Source organism: Lynx canadensis, chromosome B3, assembly GCF_007474595.2.
Source record: "Lynx canadensis isolate LIC74 chromosome B3, mLynCan4.pri.v2, whole genome shotgun sequence".
Lineage (NCBI taxonomy): Eukaryota > Metazoa > Chordata > Mammalia > Carnivora > Felidae > Lynx > Lynx canadensis.
In genome coordinates this window covers 105,283,734-105,305,366 of record NC_044308.2, presented here as the reverse complement: position 1 = coordinate 105,305,366, position 21,633 = coordinate 105,283,734, and the positions used below count along the sequence as shown (strand labels likewise).

Below are 21,633 nucleotides of genomic sequence, written 5' to 3'. Positions count from 1 at the left end.
CAATAGTTTAAAGATAGTTTACATTTATATAGTCTTTCATATTTTTAGTTGCATTTTAATATTTGCTTTATTATTTATAGCTTAAAGGAAATGATCAATTATAATGCAATATTCATGTCACAAAATCAGAGTAGGATCTTACTTCTTTTCTCTCTTTCTGTAAGTTTGAAGCAGGAATGTTCCTCATGAGTGGATTTCTAAAATGCTCCTCTTTTTGTTTCTGAGAATGTTTTCTTTGAATTATAGAATTGTTTGCCGTTTTGTCTTGTATGTTAGTTTTAACATCTTTACTCATATTCTGAACTTTCTTGGTCCTTTGATTCTTCTGATCAAATCTCTTTTGTTCATAATCTTTTCTTGACAGTTCATCCTTAACATAACCAAAATTCAAATTACTTAAAATCTATCCAAGAAGTGGTTTCACATCTAAACTATTAGAATTTATTTTCTATTATAAAAATATAATTTAGCAGATTTAAATGCTTTATAAATTAATTATATTGCCTTATATATGAATAAAAACTCTCTGGAAGAATAAGGAAAACCAAAAAGACTGGTGCCTTATGGAGCGGAGGGATAAGAAATAGATGAGGTACAAGAGTAGGAAGGCAGCTTTCCATTACAAATCTTACATTTTTTGATGTTTGAACCATAGGACTATAGTAAATGTTCAAAGAGTTAAATTTAAAAAATAAACTTCAAAAAAAGTAAACAACTTCGTAATACAACTCTGAAATAAGTATTTATAAACTAAAATCGCTTGAAAATTTGAACATACTTTGTAATGAATTCACAGTATTAGTATAACTTATATTGCTAGCTGTCTACACAGCTAAAACTAATCTCCCAATCTTCTATTAGTTCAATTTTTTTTTGTGCATCATATAGATAATATCATTTCTTCATAACATTAGAGATATACATTCTTAAACAACAAACTTTATAAGTACATTTTAGCATTTATTGCTGTGGAAACCGAACTGACACTTCATCTTGCTACCATTGTGAGTAAGCATACACACACATCTTACAATCAGAAAAAAACACTTTGCACCCCAAGATGAAAATAACAGGATTACCTTGTCTACTTATGCCCCCTCAAATATTTAAAATTTTAAAAATTTCCTTTAAATTACTTAGCCTCTAATGAAAACAGCTCTGCTTGATTTTTGCAGTGCTAATGTCTGAAAATACACTGTGAGCTTTGGGAGGTGAGAAAGTAGGGCCTTTTTCATCTGGAACTGACTTCTATAAACTTAGAAACCTAAGAAATCTTGTGTAGTATTTTCCCTTTAAATAACTTTGGTGTTTTTACTTTGTCAAGTCAGTGCTTCTACATCTGCGGTCTTGAAATGTTTTTGTAAGTATACTTTTTTATTTCTAAATGCTTTTGCTAAATTTTCTTTCAAATTACTCATATTTTCGTGATTGTCCAACAATTTTCCAGATAAGAGCTATATAATTTACGAGAAAAAGCACTTGCTAATAAGTAAAATGAGACTCATTACTAAGTAAAGAGTAACAATGAAATTAAAAATTATAAGCAGACTTATATATAAGGAATATTTTGAGAGTAAGTATGATACTTGGAAATTATCTGAGAATTCACCTAATTCTGTTTTTTCCAAAACCTACCTGAATTTCTGCAGAAATAGTCTTAATCCACTCATCTACTGTCTTTCTGATGCGGATCTTCTCTAACATCTCTCTATAAAAGAAAAAAGAATGGTCTTAAATTAGCATTTAATATTCTAAGAATAGAGCCGAGATCAGATCTCTTATCTAGTTTTGAATCTACTGTGTAGCCCAATAGGCTTCATTTGAAAAAAAAAAAAAAAGCAACGTTATTAGTTTTCACCAAATGTTTGAAGGATGCTTGAATAGATCCCAAAAGATACATACCTAAGAAAGAAAAAAAAGGGAAAATTTCACATCTGTAAAAAGTAATAGCAACAGGTAGATATCTAAATACCAACTTTATAATGAGTCCACATCATCAAAGGAAATAAAGAACCTTTTCAAAACACTGAAACACATTAAGCAAAATGAAATGCATAGAAAAAACTTAAGAAAGCCTAACAACTGGCAGTTTCACAAATAATCTTGGGATGCCAACACCCTGTCTTACCTGTTAGTAGATAGAGCATTGATAAATGAATACATGGCAGCTCCATCCTTTGCACGAATAATAGCTTCCAGGTTTTCTTCAAGGACTTTTTTATTGTTTTGTACTCCTCTCAAAATCTTCTCAGCATCTTTCAAGACAGATCTGTTATTGGTTGTTTGAAGCTTAATGGAATTCTGTGGAAGATCAGCAAGTCTTGACATAATCAAAGACTCTTTTGGCTTAAAGGAAAAAGGCAAACATGTTACCATATAAAGTTCATACTAATTATTTTAAAGCAAGCAAGAGCTCTTGCTATAGTTGGGGCCATACACTATGCCAATGCAGTCTAAGGACTCCATGTGTCAAACTCAAGAGCTATAAAACAAGTACTTGGCATAAGTAACTACACTTATGGTTAGCATTTCATAATGTCTATTTGTTGAGCCACTATATTGTACTCCTGAAACTAATATAATATTGAATGTCAACTATACTGTAATTAAAAATTAAAACTAAAAAATAAAATTGGTAATTAAGGTTTCTTTCCATTTGGAAGTATTAATGTGAATGTTAAGTGAAATAGGGCTGGTTAAGTCTATAGAAGTGCTGGGCAGTCCAGTGGCCAATAAAAGTTTTATCTGGGAAAGAAAGCAAAAACAAAGTAAGAGCAAGTTGGCACTAGGTAAGCATGGCAGACACTTTGGACCAGAAAAACAAAGGTCATTCACAGTTCTCTTTCTCCCTTTTGCCCTCTCCAACAGAAGGTGGAAAGCTAGCAGTGGCCATGTAGCATTCCTGGCAAAGGGCAATAAGTAGACATCACTTAGGGCTTCTGGAAAAGTTTTGTAAAGAGAAAAGACTGGGCTCGCCTATCTTTTTCAGTGCCTTGTCTTCATCCTTCTGCTTGCTTTCTGTCCTGATAACTTTTATATTTCTTCATAATTTTTACCTTTCTATTCCTCATCAATTTTAATATCTTGTTCCCACTTTACCTGGACTATGCCATTTGTTTCTTTCCTCTTTTGGCCAGGATCATGAAGAAAATCATCAGACCTCTGCACAGTCAATTTAGCTGCTCCTAGTTCTTCACAGGAAGGAAATCTTTGAGAGGAGAGAGTGTCAATGCTATGAAAGATTTAAAAATAGAGTTTCCTAAATTGTCATAAATTCAGCAAACATTTGAAGACATAAATCTTTGATGCATTCTTAGTCATACAGTTCCATTAAATGGTAAATGGTGTTCCATTAAACAGTAAAATGAAATTAATCAGTCAAGTGATTAAACATATGAAACACAGAAAATCACAAGACACAAAATTACTCAGACCAGACTGGTTTAGTAGGAAAAGAGCAGCAGGGTAGAGTACGAACCTCTAAAAGACCACTCCTCCATAAAAGCAAAGAGAACACAGACAAAAATGGTCAAAATCAGCTTTTTCAGAACTCTGGAAATTAAACAAAGGCTTGTAACAACTCAAGGAACATTTCATCAAGAAAACGGCTGACTCTCGGTAAGAACAGCAAGCTTTGTGGCATTTTTTATGGCATTTATGCTTCATTCTAAGATCCTTTCCTTAACTCTGTGGTAGCCTTGAAAATCAGCTTTATCACCCCTCTAGCTGTGAAAAACAACAGCCTAACCACCACTCAAAAGGGCAGAACAGGTTTGGAGCTCCTCAAAAAGTGCCATTCACAGGATTTCTCTTTATTTTCCCAGACTCAGAGCTAGTTCAGTGAGAAGCCCTAATGCCAGGTCAATTTTTGAAAATAGTAGCAACTGTTTAACAACTTAGCTGCCCGAGGTGGCTATAGCAGTTGAGGTAAACAAGGAATGCCAATAGACTCAAACTCGGGGGGTATAGGATATCTACGGTGGAGCTTTGAAAAGCCCTAAGTGGGGATCCAGAAGGCCATGTGCATATACAGGCCTCCATGAATGCCCAAGCACGCTCTGAGAAAAGCCTAATCTTGTATGTCAGGCTGACCTTGAGACTCTGTGCCAGAGCACTGAAGGTGTGCCCCAATACCACATGTATGCATTCACATATGTTGTGTATCCGTGTGTGTGTGCACGTGTGCATACACATACACGCACACACACACACACACAGAGCCCCTTGATACTCAGAGGGAGACTTACAGGTTCAAGGTAGTTAAGGAAGTCTCTTTCTAATCATAGCAGACTTAGCTCACCAAATAGAGAACCACCACACATGACAAAGACCACAAGCTTTACAGAACTTGTCACTAAACAAACTGCAATAAAAACAGCAACAACAATTGCTAGGGGATGGAAGAGTCTGATTTTCAGAGTTGCCACACTGTATTACTTGAAATGTCCAATTTTCAACAAAAAGTTATGAGACACACAAAGGAACAAAAAAGTATAGCTCGTACACAGGAAAAAACATAGTTAAAAAGAAACTGTCCTTGAGAAATCCCAAATATTGGACTTCCTAGGCAAGGACTATATATTAGCTACTACTAAAGGAAAATTATATTCAAAGAATTAAAGGGAAGTATAAGAATGAAATCTTACCAAATAAAGAATATCAATAAAGAGATAGAAACTATTTTAAACAAAGAAATAAAAACATAAACAGAAATTCTGGAGTTGAAAAATACAATAACTAAAATGTAAAATTCACTAGAGGGACCAAACAGCATATTTGTTTGAGTAGGCAGAAAAAGAATTAGTGAACCTGAAGATAGGCAGAGATTATCCAATCTAAGAAACAGAGGGGGAAGAAAAAGAATGAAGAAAAATTAAGAGCCTCAGATATCTATGAGATACTATCAAGCATACCAACAAACAAGATAGTCCTAAGAGAAGAGAAAGGTTACGTGTACTATTTAACTCTATAAAGAAATAATGACCAAAAAAAACCCAAATTTAATAAATACTAATCCATTCATCCAAGAAGCTCAAGAAACTTCACATAGGATAAACTCAAAGAGATCCACACCAAGATACATCAGAGTCAAACTGTCACATGCCTAAGACAGAGGGAGAATCTTGAAAGCAGAAAGAGAAAAATAACTCATCATATACAGAGGTTCTTCAATAAGATTAACAGCTGACTTTGTATCAGAAACCACTGCAGTCCAGGAGGCAGAGCTGACATATTCAAAGCGCTGAAAGAAAAAGAATGTCAAGCAAAAATTCTATATCCAGCAAAACTACCCTTCAATAGTAAAGGAGAAATAAACACATAGATCAATGGAATAGAATGGAGAGCCCAGAAATAAGCCCATACTTTTATATAGTCAATTAATCTATGATAAAAGAGGTAAGAATATACAAATGGGGGAGAAGACACTTTCTTTAATAAACAGTGCTGGAAAAAATGGACAGCTGCATGCAAAAAAAAGAAAAAAGAAACTGCACCACTTTCTTATACCATGCACAAAAATAAACTCAAAATGGATTAAAGACCATTCCATTCCCATTAAAGACCATTCCAAAGGCAAGGGAAACAAAAGCAAAAATAAACTATTTGGGCTACACTAAAATAAAAAACTTCTGCACAGTGAAGGAAACCATCAACTAAATGAAAAGGCAACCTACTGAATAGAAGATATTTGCAAATGATATATCTGATAAGTGGCTAATATCCAAAATATGTAAATAATCTATATAACTCAACACCAAAAAAACAATCTGACTAAAAAAATAAGCAGAAGACCTGAACAGACACTTTTCCAAGGAACACATACAGATAGCCAACAAACACATGAAAAGATGCTCAACATTGCTAATCATCATGAAAATGCAAACCAAAATGAGATTATTACCTTACACCAGTCAAAATGGTGAGTATCAAAAAGACAAGAAATAAAAAGTATTGGCAAGGACATGGAGGAAAAGAAACCCTTGTACACTGTTAGTGGGAATGTAAATTGGTACAATCACTGTGGAAAACAATATGAAGGTTCCTTAAAAAATTAAAAGTAGAAATACCATACAGTCCAGTAATTCCACTACTGGTATTTACCAAAAGGAAAAACAACAATAACAACTCTAATTCAAAAAGATATATGTACCCCTATGTTTACTACAGTGCATAATACCCAAGATATGGAAGCAACCTAAGTGTCCATCGACAGATGAACGCATAAAGAAGATGGAATATTAGAATATTGCTCAGCCATAAAAAAGAATGAGATCTTGCCATTTGCAACAACGTGGGTGGACCTAGAAGGTATTCTTTTAAATGAAGTAAGTCAGAAAAGACAAATACCATATGATTTCATTTGTATGTGGAATCTAAAAAACAAAACAAATAAACAAAGAAGAGACAAACCCATCAATACAGGGAACACACTGGTGGTTGCCAGATGGGAGGGAGCCAGGGGAATGGGCAAAAAGGTGTAAAAGGGAAGGAAATGTACAGGCTTTCAATTATGGAATTACTAAATCAGGGAGATGAAAGGTACAGCTTGGGGAATATTATAATATTACAATAGTATTGTAGTAGCACTGTATGACAGACCATAGTTACCCTTGTGGTTAGCACAGCATAACATATAGAGCTGCTGAATCACTATGCTGTATATCAGAAATTAATGTAATATTGTATGTCAACCGTACTGAAAAAAAGTAAAGGATAAATTAAGACATTCCTAGGTAAACAAAACAGAGAATTCATCACTAGCAGATTTCCCTTTAGTATTTAGGACATACTAAAGAGTCTCTCGGGGTCAAATAAAAGGACACTAGAAACTAAGTCAAATACATATGAAGAAATAAAGAGTACTGGTAAAAGTTAACTATATAGGTAAATGTAAAAACAATATAAAATGAATTTTTGTTCCTAACTTTTTTTCTATCTTATTTCAACAACTGTATAAAGCAATAATTATCAAGCTTTATAGGTGGATTTATAATGTATAAAGATGTACTATGTATTACAATAGCAGCAGAATAAAAAGAGGAAGGGAAGGAGTTATAGTGGAACAAAGTTTTTGAATCCTATTGAAATTAAATTGGGGGTACTAATCCAAACTAGATTGTTTTAAATTAAGATGCTAATTGTAATCCCTGGAGCAATCACTCAGAAAACAACTCAAAATGTATAGTGAAAGAAACAAGAGAATAACATTAGTATCTATTTTATATAAAGGAGGCAATAGAGAGAAATAGAATAAAATAAAAAGACCTAGACATATAGAAAACACATAGCAACAAGGCAGACATAAATCTTTTATCAGTAATTACATCAAAAGCAAATGGCCTAAAACGGTACACTGTCTTCACATGAAAATACTGAAAATGTGGCTGTTTATTACTATTGTTTCCATGATACTCAAGATAAATAAAATTATCATGACCTAGATTTACTTGATTTTTTTAAAAACTATTATGTAAAATTTCAGACAGACACAAAAGTACAAAGAATAGTATGATGAGCTCCATATACCCCTATCTACATTAACCATTCACTCATGGCTATCCTCATTTCATCCATACTCCCAATCCAGTTTCCTCTACCCCACAATGGATTATTTTTGAAGCAAATCTCAAATATCATTTCATCAGAAATAAATAATCTGCATTCATTAGAAATTAATCTGGGGAGGGGCGCCTGGGTGGCGCAGTCGGTTAAGCGTCCGACTTCAGCCAGGTCACGATCTCGCGGTCCGTGAGTTCGAGCCCCGCGTCGGGCTCTGGGCTGATGGCTCAGAGCCTGGAGCCTGTTTCCGATTCTGTGTCTCCCTCTCTCTCTGCCCCTCCCCCGTTCATGCTCTGTCTCTCTCTGTCCCAAAAATAAATAAAAAAAACGTTGAAAAAAAAATTAAAAAAAAAAAAAAAGAAATTAATCTGGGGGTAGGGGCACCTGGGTGGCTCGGTTGGTTAAGTGTCTGACTTCGGCTCAAGTCATGATCTCACGGTTCATGAGTTCAAGCCTCCCGTCGGGCTCTGTGCTGACAGCTCGGAGCCTGGAGCCTGCTTCGGATTCTGTGACCCCCTCTCTCTGCCCCTCCCCTGCTCACACTCTTTCTCTGTCTCTCAAAAATAAACGAACATTTAAGAAAAAAAAACATTGGAGGAAGATGGCGGCGTAGGAGGACGCTGGGCTCACCGCGCGTCCTGCTAATCACTTAGATTCCACCTACACCTGCCTAAATAACCCAGAAAACCGCCAGAGGATTAGCAGAACGGAGTCTCCGGAGCCAAGCGCTGACGAGAGGCCCATGGAAGAGGGTAGGAAGGGCGGCGAGGCGGTGCGCGCTCCATGGACTGGCGGGAGGGAGCCGGGGCGGAGGGGCAGCCTGCCGGCCAAGCAGAGCTCCCGAGTCTGGCTGGCAAAAGCGGAGGGGCCGGACGGAGTGTGTTCCGACAGCAAGCGCGACTTAGCGTCTGGGAGGTCGTAAGTTAACAGCTCTGCTCGGTAAGCGGGAAGGCTGGAGGACAAACGGAGGGAGAGTTGCTGAGCCCCCGGACACAGAGCTCAGCTTGGTGGGGAACAAAGGCGCTTGGCAGCGCCATCTCCCTTGCCCATCCCCCAGCCAAAATCCCAAAGGGAACCAGTTCCTGCCAGGGAACTTACTCGCTCCACGCAAACACCCAACTCTGTGCTTCTGCGGAGCCAAACCTCCGGCAGCGGATCTGACTCCCTCCCGCTGCCACAGGGCCCCTCCTGAAGTGGATCACCTAAGGAGAAGCGAGCTAAGCCTGCCCCTCCTGCCCCCGTGCACCTTGCCTACCCACCCCAGCTAATACGCCAGATCCCCAGCACCACAAGCCTGGCAGTGTGCAAGTGGCCCAGACGGGCCACGCCACCCCACAGTGAATCCCGCCCCTAGGAGAGGGGAAGAGAAGGCACACACCAGTCTGACTGTGGCCCCAGCGGTGGGCTGGGGGCAGACATCAGGACTGACTGCGGCCCCGCCCACCAACTCCAGTTATACACCACAGCACAGGGGAAGTGCCCTGCAGGTCCGCACCACTCCAGGGACTATCCAAAATGACCAAGCGGAAGAATTCCCCTCAGAAGAATCTCCAGGAAATAACAACAGCTAATGAGCTGATCAAAAAGGATTTAAATAATATAACAGAAAGTGAATTTAGAATAATAGTCGTAAAATTAATCGCTGGGCTGGAAAACAGCATACAGGACAGCAGAGAATCTCTTGCTACAGAGATCAAGGGACTAAGGAACAGTCACGAGGAGCTGAAAAACACTTTAAACGAAATGCAAATTGGTATCCCAGAGGAGGAAGAGAGAGGAAAAGGTGCTGAAGGGGTACTTGAAGAAATTATAGCTGAGAACTTCCCTGAACTGGGGAAGGAAAAAGGCATTGAAATCCAAGAGGCATAGAGAACTCCCTTCAGACGTAACTTGAATCGATCTTCTGCACGACATATCATAGTGAAACTGGCAAAATACAAGGATAAAGAGAAAATTCTGAAAGCAGCAAGGGATAAACATGCCCTCACATATAAAGGGAGACCTATAAGACTCGTGACTGATCTCTCTTTTGAAACTTGGCAGGCCAGAAAGGATTGGCACGATATTTTCAGTGTGCTAAACAGGAAAAATATGCAGCCGAGAATCCTTTATCCAGCAAGTCTGTCATTTAGAATAGAAGGAGAGATAAAGGTCTTCCCAAACAAACAAAAACTGAAGGAATTTGTCACCACTAAACCAGCCCTACAAGAGATCCTAAGGGGGACCCTGTGAGACAAAGTACCAGAGACATCACTACAAGCATAAAACATACAGACATCACAATGACTCTAAACCTGTATCTTTCTATAATAACACTGAATGTAAATGGATTAAATGTGCCAACCAAAAGACATAGGGTGTCAGAATGGATAAAAAAACAAGACCCATCTATTTGCTGTCTACAAGAGACTCATTTTAGATCTGAGGACACCTTTAGATTGAGAGTGAGGGGATGGAGAACTATTTATCATGCTACTGGAAGCCAAAAGAAAGCTGGAGTAGCCATACTTATATCAGACAAACTAGACTTTAAATTAAAGGCTGTAACAAGAGATGAAGAAGGGCATTATATAATAATTACAGGGTCTATCCATCAGAAAGAGCTAACAATTATAAATGTCTATGCGCCGAATACCGGAGCCCCCAAATATATAAAACAATTACTCATAAACACAAGCAACCTTATTGATAAGAATGTGGTAATTGCAGGGGACTTTAACACCCCACTTACAGAAATGGATAGATCATCTAGACACACGGTCAATAAAGAAACATCGGAATGATACATTGAATGATACATTGGATCAGATGGACTTGACAGATATATTTAGAACTCTGCATCCCAAAGCAACAGAATATACTTTCTTCTCGAGTGCACACGGAACATTCTCCAAGATAGATCATATACTGGGTCACAAAACAGCCCTTCATAAGTTTACAAGAATTGAAATTATACCATGCCTACTTTCAGACCACAATGCTATGAAGCTTGAAATCAACCACAGGAAAAAGTCTGGAAAACCTCCAAAAGCATGGAGGTTAAAGAACACCCTACTAACGAATGAGTGGGTCAACCAGGCAATTAGAGAGAAATAAAAAAATATATGGAAACAAACGAAAATGAAAATACAACAATCCAAACGCTTTGGGACGCAGCGAAGGCAGTCCTGAGAGGAAAATACATTGCAATCCAGGCCTATCTCAAGAAACAAGAAAAATCCCAAATACAAAATCTAACAGCACACCTAAAGGAACTAGAAGCAGAACAACAAAGGCAGCCTAAACCCAGCAGAAGAAGAGAAATAATAAAGATCAGAGCAGAAATAAACAATATAGAATCTAAAAAAACTGTAGAGCAGATCAACAAAACCAAGAGTTGGTTTTCTGAAAAAATAAACAAAATTGACAAACCTCTAGCCAGGCTTCTCAAAAAGAAAAGGGAGATGACCCAAATAAAATCAGAATAATTTTATTCAGATAAAATCATGAATGAAAATGGAATTATTACAACCAATCCCTCAGAGATACAAACAATTATCAAGGAATACTATAAAAAATTATATGCCAACAAATTGGACAACCTGGAAGAAATGGACAAATTCCTAAACACCCACACTCTTCCAAAACTCAATCAGGAGGAAAGAGAAAGCTTGAACAGACCCATAACCAGCGAAGAAATTGAATCGGTTATCAAAAATCTCCCAACAAATAAGAGTCTAGGACCAGATGGCTTCCCAGGGGAGTTCTACCAGACCTTTAAAGCAGAGATAATACCTATCCTTCTCAAGCTATTCCAAGAAATAGAAAGGGAAGGAAAACTTCCAGACTCATTCTATGAAGCCAGTATGACTTTGATTCCTAAACCGGACAGAGACCCAGTAAAAAAAGAGAACTACAGGCCAATATCCCTGATGAATATGGATGCAAAAATTCTCAATAAGATACCAGCAAATCGAATTCAACAGCATATAAAAAGAATTATTCACCATGATCAAGTGGGATTCATTCCTGGGATGCAGGGCTGGTTCAACATTCGCAAATCAATCAACGTGATACATCACATTAATAAAAAAAAAAGAGAAGAACCATATGATCCTGTCAATCGATGCAGAAAAGGCCTTTGACAAAATCCAGCACCCTTTCTTAATAAAAACCCTTGAGAAAGTCGGGATAGAAGGAACATACTTAAAGATCATAAAAGCCATTTATGAAAAGCCCACAGCTAACATCATCCTCAACGGGGAAAAACTGAGAGCTTTTTCCCTGAGATCAGGAACACGACAGGGATGCCCACTCTCACCGCTGTTGTTTAACATAGTGCTGGAAGTTCTAGCATCAGCAATCAAACAAAAGGAAATCAAAGGCATCAAAATTGGCAAAGATGAAGTCAAGCTTTCGCTTTTTGCGGATGACATGACATTATACATGGAAAATCTGATAGACTCCACCAAAAGTCTGCTAGAACTGATACATGAATTCAGCAAAGTTGCAGAATACAAAATCAATGTACAGAAATCAGTTGCATTCTTATACACTAACAATGAAGCAACAGAAAGACAAATAAAGAAACTGATCCCATTCACAATTGCACCAAGAAGCATAAAATACCTAGGAATAAATCTAACCAAAGATGTAAAAGATCTGTATGCTGAAAACTATAGAAAGCTTATGAAGGTAATTGAAGAAGATATAAAGAAATGGAAAGACATTCCCTGCTCATGGATTGGAAAAATAAATACTGTCAAAATCTCAATACTACCCAAAGCTATCTACACATTCAATGCAATCCCAATCAAAATTGCACCAGCATTCTTCTCGAAACTAGAACAAGCAATCCTAAAATTCATATGGAACCACAAAAGGCCCCGAATAGCCAAAGTAATTTTGAAGAAGAAGACCAAAGCAGGAGGCATCACAATCCCAGACTTTAGCCTCTACTACAAAGCTGTAATCATCAAGACAGCATGGTATTGGCACAAAAACAGACACATAGACCAATGGAATAGAATAGAAATCCCAGAACTAGGCCCACAAACGTATGGCCAACTCATCTTTGACAAAGCAGGAAAGAACATCCAATGGAAAAAAGACAGTCTCTTTAACAAATGGTGCTGGGAGAACTGGACAGCAACATGCAGAAGGTTGAAACTAGACCACTTTCTCACACCATTCACAAAAATAAACTCAAAATGGATAAAGGACCTGAATGTGAGACAGGAAACCATCAAAACCCTAGAGGAGAAAGCAGGAAAAGACCTCTCTGACCTCAGCCGTAGCAATCTCTTACTCGACACATCCCCAAAGGCAAGGGAATTAAAAGCAAAAGTGAATTACTGGGACCTTATGAAGATAAAAAGCTTCTGCACAGCAAAGGAAACAACCAACAAAACTAAAAGGCAACCAATGGAATGGGAAAAGATATTTGCAAATGACATATCGGACAAAGGGCTAGTATCCAAAATCTATAAAGAGCTCACCAAACTCCACACCCGAAAAACTAATAACCCAGTGAAGAAATGGGCAGAAACATGAAAAGACACTTCTCTAAAGAAGACATCCGGATGGCCAATAGGCACATGAAAAGGTGTTCAACGTCGCTCCTTATCAGGGAAATACAAATCAAAACCACACTCAGATATCACCTCACGCCAATCAGAGTGGCCAAAATGAACAAATCAGGAGACTATAGATGCTGGAGAGGATGTGGAGAAAAGGGAACCCTCTTGCACTGTTCGTGGGAATGCAAATTGGTGCAGCCACTCTGGAAAGCAGTGTGGAGGTTCCTCAGAAAATTAAAAACAGACCTACCCTATGACCCAGCAATAGCACTGCTAGGAATTTATCCAAGGGATACAGGAGTACTGAGGCATAGGAGCACTTGTACCCCAATGTTTATAGCAGCACTCTCAACAATAGCCAAATTATGGAAAGAGCCTAAATGTCCATCAACTGATGAATGGATAAAGAAATTGTGGTTTATATACACAATGGAATACTACGTGGCAATGAGAAAGAATGAAATATGGCCCTTTGTAGCAACGTGGATGGAACTGGAGAGTGTGATGCTAAGTGAAATAAGCCATACAGAGAAAGACAGATACCATATGGTTTCACTCTTATGTGGATCCTAAGAAACTTAACAGAAACCCATGGGGGAAGGGAAGGAAAAAAAAAAAAAAAAAAAAGGTTAGAGTGGGAGAGAGCCAAAACATAAGAAACTGTTAAAAACTGAGTACAAACTGAGGGTTGATGGGGGGTGGGAAGGAGGGGAGAGTGGGTGATGGGTATTGAGGAGGGCACCTTTTGGGATGAGCACTGGGTGTTGTATGGAAACCAATTTGACAATAAATTTCATATATTAAATAAATCAATAAATAAACAAACAGTAAAAAAAAAAAAAAAGAAATCTGGGGGCGCCTGGATGGCTCAGTCGGTTAAGTGTCCTACTTTGGCTCAGGTCATGATCTCACAGTTCTTGAGTTTAAGCCCAGTCAGGCTCTATGCTGACAGCTGAGCCTGCTTCAGATTCTGTGTCTCCCTCTTTCTCTGTACTTCCCCTGCTTGTGTGTGTGCGCGCTCTCTCTCTCTCTCTCTCTCTCTGTGTGTCAAAAATAAATAAATAAACATTAAAAAAAATCTGCATTTTGAGAAAATTAGATACATTCATTTTATACCTATAGTATAGAAAAGGGCTAGATATGATAGCAGCAGAAAATCGTAAATCTAAGATTACTTTTAAAAGCAATGTTATACAACAGGGCACCTGGGTGGCTCAGTCAGTTAGGCGTCCAGCTTCGGCCCAGGTCATGATCTCCAGGTTTGTGGGTTCGAGCCCTGTGTCGGGCTCCGTACTGACAGCTCAGAGCCTGGAGCCTGCTTAGGATTCTGTGTCTCCCTCTCTCTCTCTCTCTGCCCCTCCCCGACTTGTGCTTGCTCGCTCTCTCTCTTTCTCTCTCTCTCTCAAAAATAAATAAACATTAAAAAAAATTAAAAGCAATGCTATACATTTTTCAAAATTCCTAAAGACATTTTAGAAATAAACAAAGTTCTTTTCAATATAGTTTTTATTCTAATGTCTTGTTTACCTGTCTCTGCTCTCAGGATTCCATTCTGTTTTTGACCTATTTAGTAAGGTTTTATCTGAAGATTCACTTTTTCTTGTCGAAGAATCATGGTTATTCAAAATCTGTTCCAATAGTCTTACATTTCCTACAATAAGAGAAATACAGTATTATATTTAAAGTACCAATTCATTTTTTTTATATAAGAGCTCACATATGTTTGTAGGCTTGAAATACACTCATCAAGTCAAACCAAATATTTATAACTCATGAAAACTACACTGTTTAAAATTCAGGCCTGGGGCGCCTGGGTGGCGCAGTCAGTTAAGCGTCCGGCTTCAGCCAGGTCGATCTCGCGGTCCGTGAGTTCGAGCCCCGCGTCGGGCTCTGGGCTGATGGCTCAGAGCCTGGAGCCTGTTTCCGATTCTGTGTCTCCCTCTCTCTCTGCCCCTCCCCTGTTCATGCTCTGTTTCTCTCTGTCCCAAAAATAAATAAAAGTTGAAAAAAAAAATTAAAAAAAAAAAATAAATAAATAAATAAAATTCAGGCCTGAATTTATTTCTATCACAGAAAAAAGGAATTTGAATGAGACATATCATCATCACAAAGCCCAGTAAATTGTAAGATTTTTATCAAGAGTTAAAGGGAGATTTGACTGCTTTAAAAAAATTTTTTAATGTTTATTTTTGGGAGACAGAGACAGAGCATGAATACGGTAGGGGCAGAGAGAGAGGAGTACACAGAATCTGAAGCAGGCTCCACGCTCTGATCTGTCAGCACTGAGCCTGACGTGGGGCTTGAACTCACTAGCCGTGAGATCATGACCTGAGCCAAAGTCGGACACTTAACGGACAGAGCCCCCCAGGCACCCCTTTGACTGTTTCTTTACAGCAACTGTTAGTTGAATCTCTCCATTAGTCTCATCTTTAATGAGACTACATAACAACTTTTATCTTTTGGTAAAGCTGGTTTAGCAAAGAATTAGTATCTTTAAAACTCTTTAAATGCATCCAAGACAAGGCTTGAATCCATTTAAGTGATTCCCAGAATAAAAGCTTATATTTAACATTTTCACTTACTTTTACTAGAAGGGCTTTATTTTAAGGGTCTGTAACAAATTATTATTTCAGGTCACCTATAAAAGTTCTTGTCTGGGGTGACTGATGGCTCAGTCAGTTAAGCGTCCAACTCAATTTTGGCTCAGGTCATGATGTCATGGTTCCTGAGATGGAGCCCGGCATCAGGCCCCATGCTGTCAGCAGGGCCTGCGTAGGATTCTCTCATTCCCTCTCTCTCTGCCCCCCACCACTCGTGCTGTCTCTCTCTCTGTCTCTCAAAATAAATAACCTTTAAAAAAAATAATAAAATAAATAAAAGTTCTTGTTTGCTATTAGTTAGTACCTTAACACTTTTTCCAACTGAACACAGTAATAAATGTAAATTTCTCTGAGTTTCACTACTGAAATTCACACCTAACAATATAAGAAAACATGTCCTAATGATCAGCCTTACCTTTAGCAAAGTATTATTTTTATTAATAATAAAACTTATTCATTAAAGGCTTAAGTAATAACCTGTTGAAAATAATCAGAATAATTATAAACGTGTATCTCCAACTCCTTCTACAAAGAATCTAAAGAAGCTTGATTTTCCCAGTAAGTATCATTTAAAGAGAAATACTGAAAATAGAATTCCTACTATCATTACTACTTGGTGCATAAGAGAATTATAAAATCAGGGGTGTGGAAATCTGTTTCTAATTTGAGGTAGGTCTAGATAAAGTAGTGGATGCTAGTCATGATTGTTTTATTACCTGAATGACCTACTGTGTCCATATTTTCTTTTTCTTCCATGGGATTTCCCCTCTTTGAGATCTTATCATCCTTTGAAACTGGTATAGGAGCAAACCTTCGAGGTGCTGGTGTCTCCAATGGAGATTTCTGTTTATCAAAACCCATATCTTCAACCTCTCTAGAAGGTGCTTTAAAAGAAAATAAAGGAAATAAATTCAATTTATTTTAAAAAGAACAACAATTTTGTAGAGTGTTACTCTTCCCCATATTTTAAAAATAAAGCAAATTATATAGGATATACAAATTACAAGTAAATAGAAATAACTCCATCCTCACTAGAAATCAAAAGAAATAAAGGCTATAAACATTTTACACTTACAGCTAATAAACAAAAAAATAAAAAAACAATATGACAACATGCAGTACTATTTAAGCTGTAGTGAAAATGGCATAGCCAGACACTGCTCCTGGCATGAAAACTAATAAAACCATCTGGCACTAAGTATAGGAAGTCTTGAAGTTTTTATACACTTTGATCTAGTAATCTTACTCTTGGGAATTTATCCTGAGGACACAACTTAAAAGAATGACATTACATATATGATGACTTCATCACAGTATTATTTATAAGGAAAAAACTCTGAAATCTGCCTGAATGTCCAATAACTGTTAAGTAAATTGTGTTTACAATAAACTATCATTTCATCATTAAAAATTAATATTATGAAGATGATTATGTAAAACATGGGAAATACTTTTGATATGCTAGTAAAAAGCAGTACAAAATTATATTTATGCTACAACTGCAGTACATAAAAATAATGTACGCCCAAGAAAAAGTATTGAAAAATAAAAAGTTTGGGCACCTGGGTGGCTCAGTCAGCTCAGCATATAATACCTCTTAATTTCTACTCAGGTCATGATCCCAGAGTTGTGGGACCAAGCCCCGAGTCAGCTCCCGCTGAGTTTGCAGCCTACTGAAGATTGTCTCTCTCTCCCTTTGTCCCTTTCCCCCTACTCATGCTCTTTCTCTCTAAAAAAAAAAAAAAATAATAATAATAATAATAATAATAATAATAAGTAAAGACGCCTGGGTAGCTCTGTCGGTTGGTTAAACATCTAACTTTGGCTGGGATCATGATCTCCCAATCCGGTCTGTGAGTTAGAGCCCCGTATCGGGCTCTGTGCTGACAGCTCAGAGTTTGGAGCCTGTTTTGGATTCTGTCTCCCTCTTCCTCTGCCCTTCCCCCACTCATGCTCGCTCTCTCTCTCTCTCTCAAAAATAAACATTTAAAAAAATTGAAAAAAATAAGTATATAAAATAAGTTAAAATGTTAAAAAATAAAAATAGAAAGTTTAAGTTTACATTTACTCATTTTTTAAAATTTTCTTTTACTGTCACTAAAATATACAAAGAAAGACAACCAATAAAACATGCATTTTTCCTTTAAAACTCAAGTCTAGGGGCGCCTGGGTGGTTCAGTCGGTTAAGTGTCTGACTTCGGCTCAGGTCACGATCTCACAGTTCATGAGTTCGAGCCCTGCGTCGGGCTCTGTGCTGACAGTTCAGAGCCTGGAGCCTGCTTCACATTCTGTGTCTCCCTCTCTCTCTGCCCCTTCCCTGCTCATGCTGTGTCTCTCTCTGTCTCAAAAAAAAATAAAATAAAATAAACATTAAAAAAAATAATAAAACTCAAGTCTAAAAAAACAAAATTATGAGCAAGTAATTCTCCAGAATGGAGAATGAAATTTCCACTTCTTTTGAAAGCATGTAGCTGGTTCATACTGAAACCTGAGTTCTGGCCAAATAGACAAACTCACCCTCAAGTCAGGTGACCAGAAGCAGGCAAGTCATAACCTTTCTGTGCTTCATCTTCCTCACTTCACAACTTAAAAATTGATTCATACTACTTTCACAACAGTTTTGTAAGGACCACTCATTTGTGGAAAAATATAGAGCAGCTTACAAGTCTAAGGAGTCTTTAATGCGCCTATAATACAACAATGGTCTAACGTATCAAATGTTGAGGATATTGTACTACATGGATCTGTGTATCATAAAAGGGATAGCCCTTGATTTCTATTAATTCATTATTCAAATATCAATAATTTAGAAACATATTTATTCACTTATTTTAAATTCCAGAGCTTTAATACAAATTGGTTATGCATTCCTTTGTTGTTACTATAAACAAAGATTTTTTAAATTCTATTACTAACTGAAAATAATTAGAAATAGCTTATTATTGTAGTAAGGTGGGCTCTCTCCTGAAAGAATCAATATAAAGAGTAAATATGCAGTTAGGGAATTGGAAAATTGATTATAAGCATTTGTGATACTAGACAAATGAATTTTTCTCAACTTGTAAGTGCTTCTGACAATTTATGAAGGTTATTAATCAAAACCATACAGTAGGACATGACCCCTAATTTGACTGAACAAATTCTCAAATGACAAAAAAATTAACTCACAAGAACTAATTTTGTAGAATGAAGACTTAGTCTTCCACCACCTAGTAAACAAGTTTTTGGCTGCCATACTATAAAGAAAATTCATAGCTAACATGTTTTATTCACAGAGAACTACATATTTTTACCTTGTCTGGAAGCAAATGTGTTATGTGAAGACAGATTACTGCTACCAAGATCAGAATAGTCTGGTTGTACAGAATACTTTTCCATCACTCTGGAAGGAGGCATACTAACAGGCTGAAAACTACCGGTCTTGAGCGCAGCACTAATGAAATGAGTCTAGGAGACATAAAATTATTTGATCAATTTCAAATACCATTTAAAAGAGCTAGATGACAGACTACATTAAAACTTACTAGAGGACTTGAAAAAATGTATTAGATTTAATAAGCAATAAAAATACATATATTACACGCAGTTATGCACTGCAGCAGTGATGTCACTGGGTTAAGCTTGGCTCTGTGGTGTGACCTTATTCATTTTATTTAATCATTCTAAACCTCAGTTTCCTCCTTTCTACTTCTGAGATGGCTCAGGAGCCACTGAGGCATACTAGGAGATGACCAAAAGCAAGGAGCCCTAGACCTCTACTTCAACCAGAGAATTTCAAACCAAAATATCTCATCTTTTATATCCTGCATGATTTTGTTGGAAGGATTAAAAAACATTGCTAGTAGGCACTCAAATTAGCAGCAGCAACAATAACGTATGCATTTAAATATAAACAGGAACTACAAGGACAGCAGTTTTCAGTACTATTTATTAAAATACCTGGAATGTGTATGTATCTTACCTAATAAAACTAATTTCAAAAGAGGGTCTCATACCAGGTAAAGGAAAACCTAACAAGACTTACAGTTTTACAGAATTCTTAAAAATGTGTAGACATCTCTCTACGTAAAACATATGGGACAGACTCAACAAATTTCATTTCATGAAGCATTTATCGAATTACTAATATACCTAGTATGTCACTAAAACTTCAACTTTCTCTGTAATTAGAAGCTTTATAAATAAGATGTCTGAATTAGAAAAGATCTCATTCTTCCAAATTAAATGCAGAAGCAATTTATTATTTATGGAAGACTAGATAAATGGCAGACAGGCATATAACGAAGACAAGTAGGACCCTTTCCTTAAGAAATCAATGTGCTTTTCAAATCTGTCATCTCATTTTACCCTGAACAAAAAAATAAATAAATAAAAGGTTTTTCTGAGTAAAGAAATCAAGGCTCAGAGAAGTGCAGTTATTTGCAGACTGAAGACCAGTCTTCTAATAGACCCACTCCTAGCTTCTCATGAGACACCATGCTGCATACACAATTTTAGTTGTGCATGTAGTACTTACTAAAACCTTACTTTGTATGGCCATAACCACTCCACTGAAAATAAAATCTCAACTACATGGAAAGCTCAAGCCAAGTTCTATTAAGAAGTTTTGAAAATTATAGCAGATTAGTGTTTACTCTGTGTTAACATACTGAGTTATAAAAAACTTATTTTTCTGTATTCTTCTGAATGTGATATTTTAATTCTTTTAAGTCTTAAACTTACACATTAATTAGACAAAAATAAAAGTAAATTAAAACCAATGCATTTATAGTGCAGGTCATTCATTCACTTAAAGAAAATGTGTGTGTATATATATATAGCGCCTGAGTGCGGGGTACTATCCCAGGACTTAGAAATTCAAAAATAAATAAGAAACTGTACTATCAGCTCCTTGTGAGGGTAGCTCTTCTTTTTATAATATCCCTGTGCCTCATATTCAAAAGGCAATTAAGTATGTTCATTCTTTTAATTAATTAAATGCAGAAGCAATGTGTATACCGGCAATTAAATATGTTCATTCTTTTAATTAATTAAATGCAGAAGCAATGTGTATACCGGCTGGTTACTCATCTCATCAGAATCATTACAGAACTTCCTATTCCCAGGTCCCATCTCAGACCCGCTGTCTCAATCCCTGAGAGGTACAAGCATGTGTATTTTTATAAAGCATTTCAAGTGATTCTGATGCACATTCTCAGGCTAACAACCACTGATGTAAACAAGTCATGGCAATGTAATATTAGCATTGTAAAAATGGTATGAACAGAAATACCACAAAAGAAGGAAAAGCCAACTCTAAGGAAGTGTCTTACAGAACTAGTGATACTTGAACTTGAACGTGCAGAGAAGTCTCCACATGGAGAGGAAGAGTGATAATAAGCAAATCATTATTTAAGAACTAAAGCTGCAACAATCTAATGAGCTATTATTGCAATTATCAACAAATATCAGTTTAGGGACGCAAGTGATAAAAAACCATGAGATGTGTGCTGGCTTTATTATAGATACCTGAATATCTATTTGTTGCTGTTGTAATTTTTCAAGATGCCTAATGTGCTGTTCCATAAAAACATTCATTTGCTTTTCATGATCATGACAATGTAATTTCTCGTGTTTATTCTGAATACTTGTTTGTTGCTCTGTAACACGCTGTAACTGTTTATCAGTCTCCTGTAACTTATTGAGTAATTCTGTAACAGAATTGACTTTTGCTTCCAAATCACTCTGTACCTAAAATAATAAAATATCAAAGGATATAAAAAATACGATCAGTTACTAGAAATGTTGTTTAAAGTGATTTCTAATAAAAATGATCAAACCGGATTTTTACTCTCTAAATCTCTGATGATTTTATACCTTTATTTTTAGAATCACAGAAATAAAAGGCAAAAGATAGCTATTCTGAAGTAGATCTT

General features: G+C 36.8%; 1 protein-coding gene across 7 annotated transcripts in view; it reads right to left on the bottom strand.

Moving 5' to 3' along the window:
- KIAA0586 (KIAA0586 ortholog) overlaps positions 1 to 21,633 on the bottom strand; it is a 118,128-nt gene that overhangs the window by 83,448 nt on the left and 13,047 nt on the right. For 4 of the 7 annotated variants that reach the window (XM_030319213.1, XM_030319209.1, XM_030319210.1 and 1 more), the window contains 8 exons: positions 21,227 to 21,448; positions 19,012 to 19,165; positions 16,435 to 16,602; positions 14,646 to 14,769; positions 3,100 to 3,232; positions 2,129 to 2,346; positions 1,636 to 1,708; positions 143 to 370 (listed from right to left, as the gene is read on the bottom strand). In XM_030319213.1, the coding sequence (XP_030175073.1) occupies positions 143 to 370; positions 1,636 to 1,708; positions 2,129 to 2,346; positions 3,100 to 3,232; positions 14,646 to 14,769; positions 16,435 to 16,602; positions 19,012 to 19,165; positions 21,227 to 21,448 (1,320 nt within the window). The remainder of the gene's footprint in view (positions 1 to 142; positions 371 to 1,635; positions 1,709 to 2,128; positions 2,347 to 3,099; positions 3,233 to 14,645; positions 14,770 to 16,434; positions 16,603 to 19,011; positions 19,166 to 21,226; positions 21,449 to 21,633) is intronic. The other 3 variants (XM_030319211.2, XM_030319215.1, XM_030319212.1) reach the window with 2 other exon arrangements.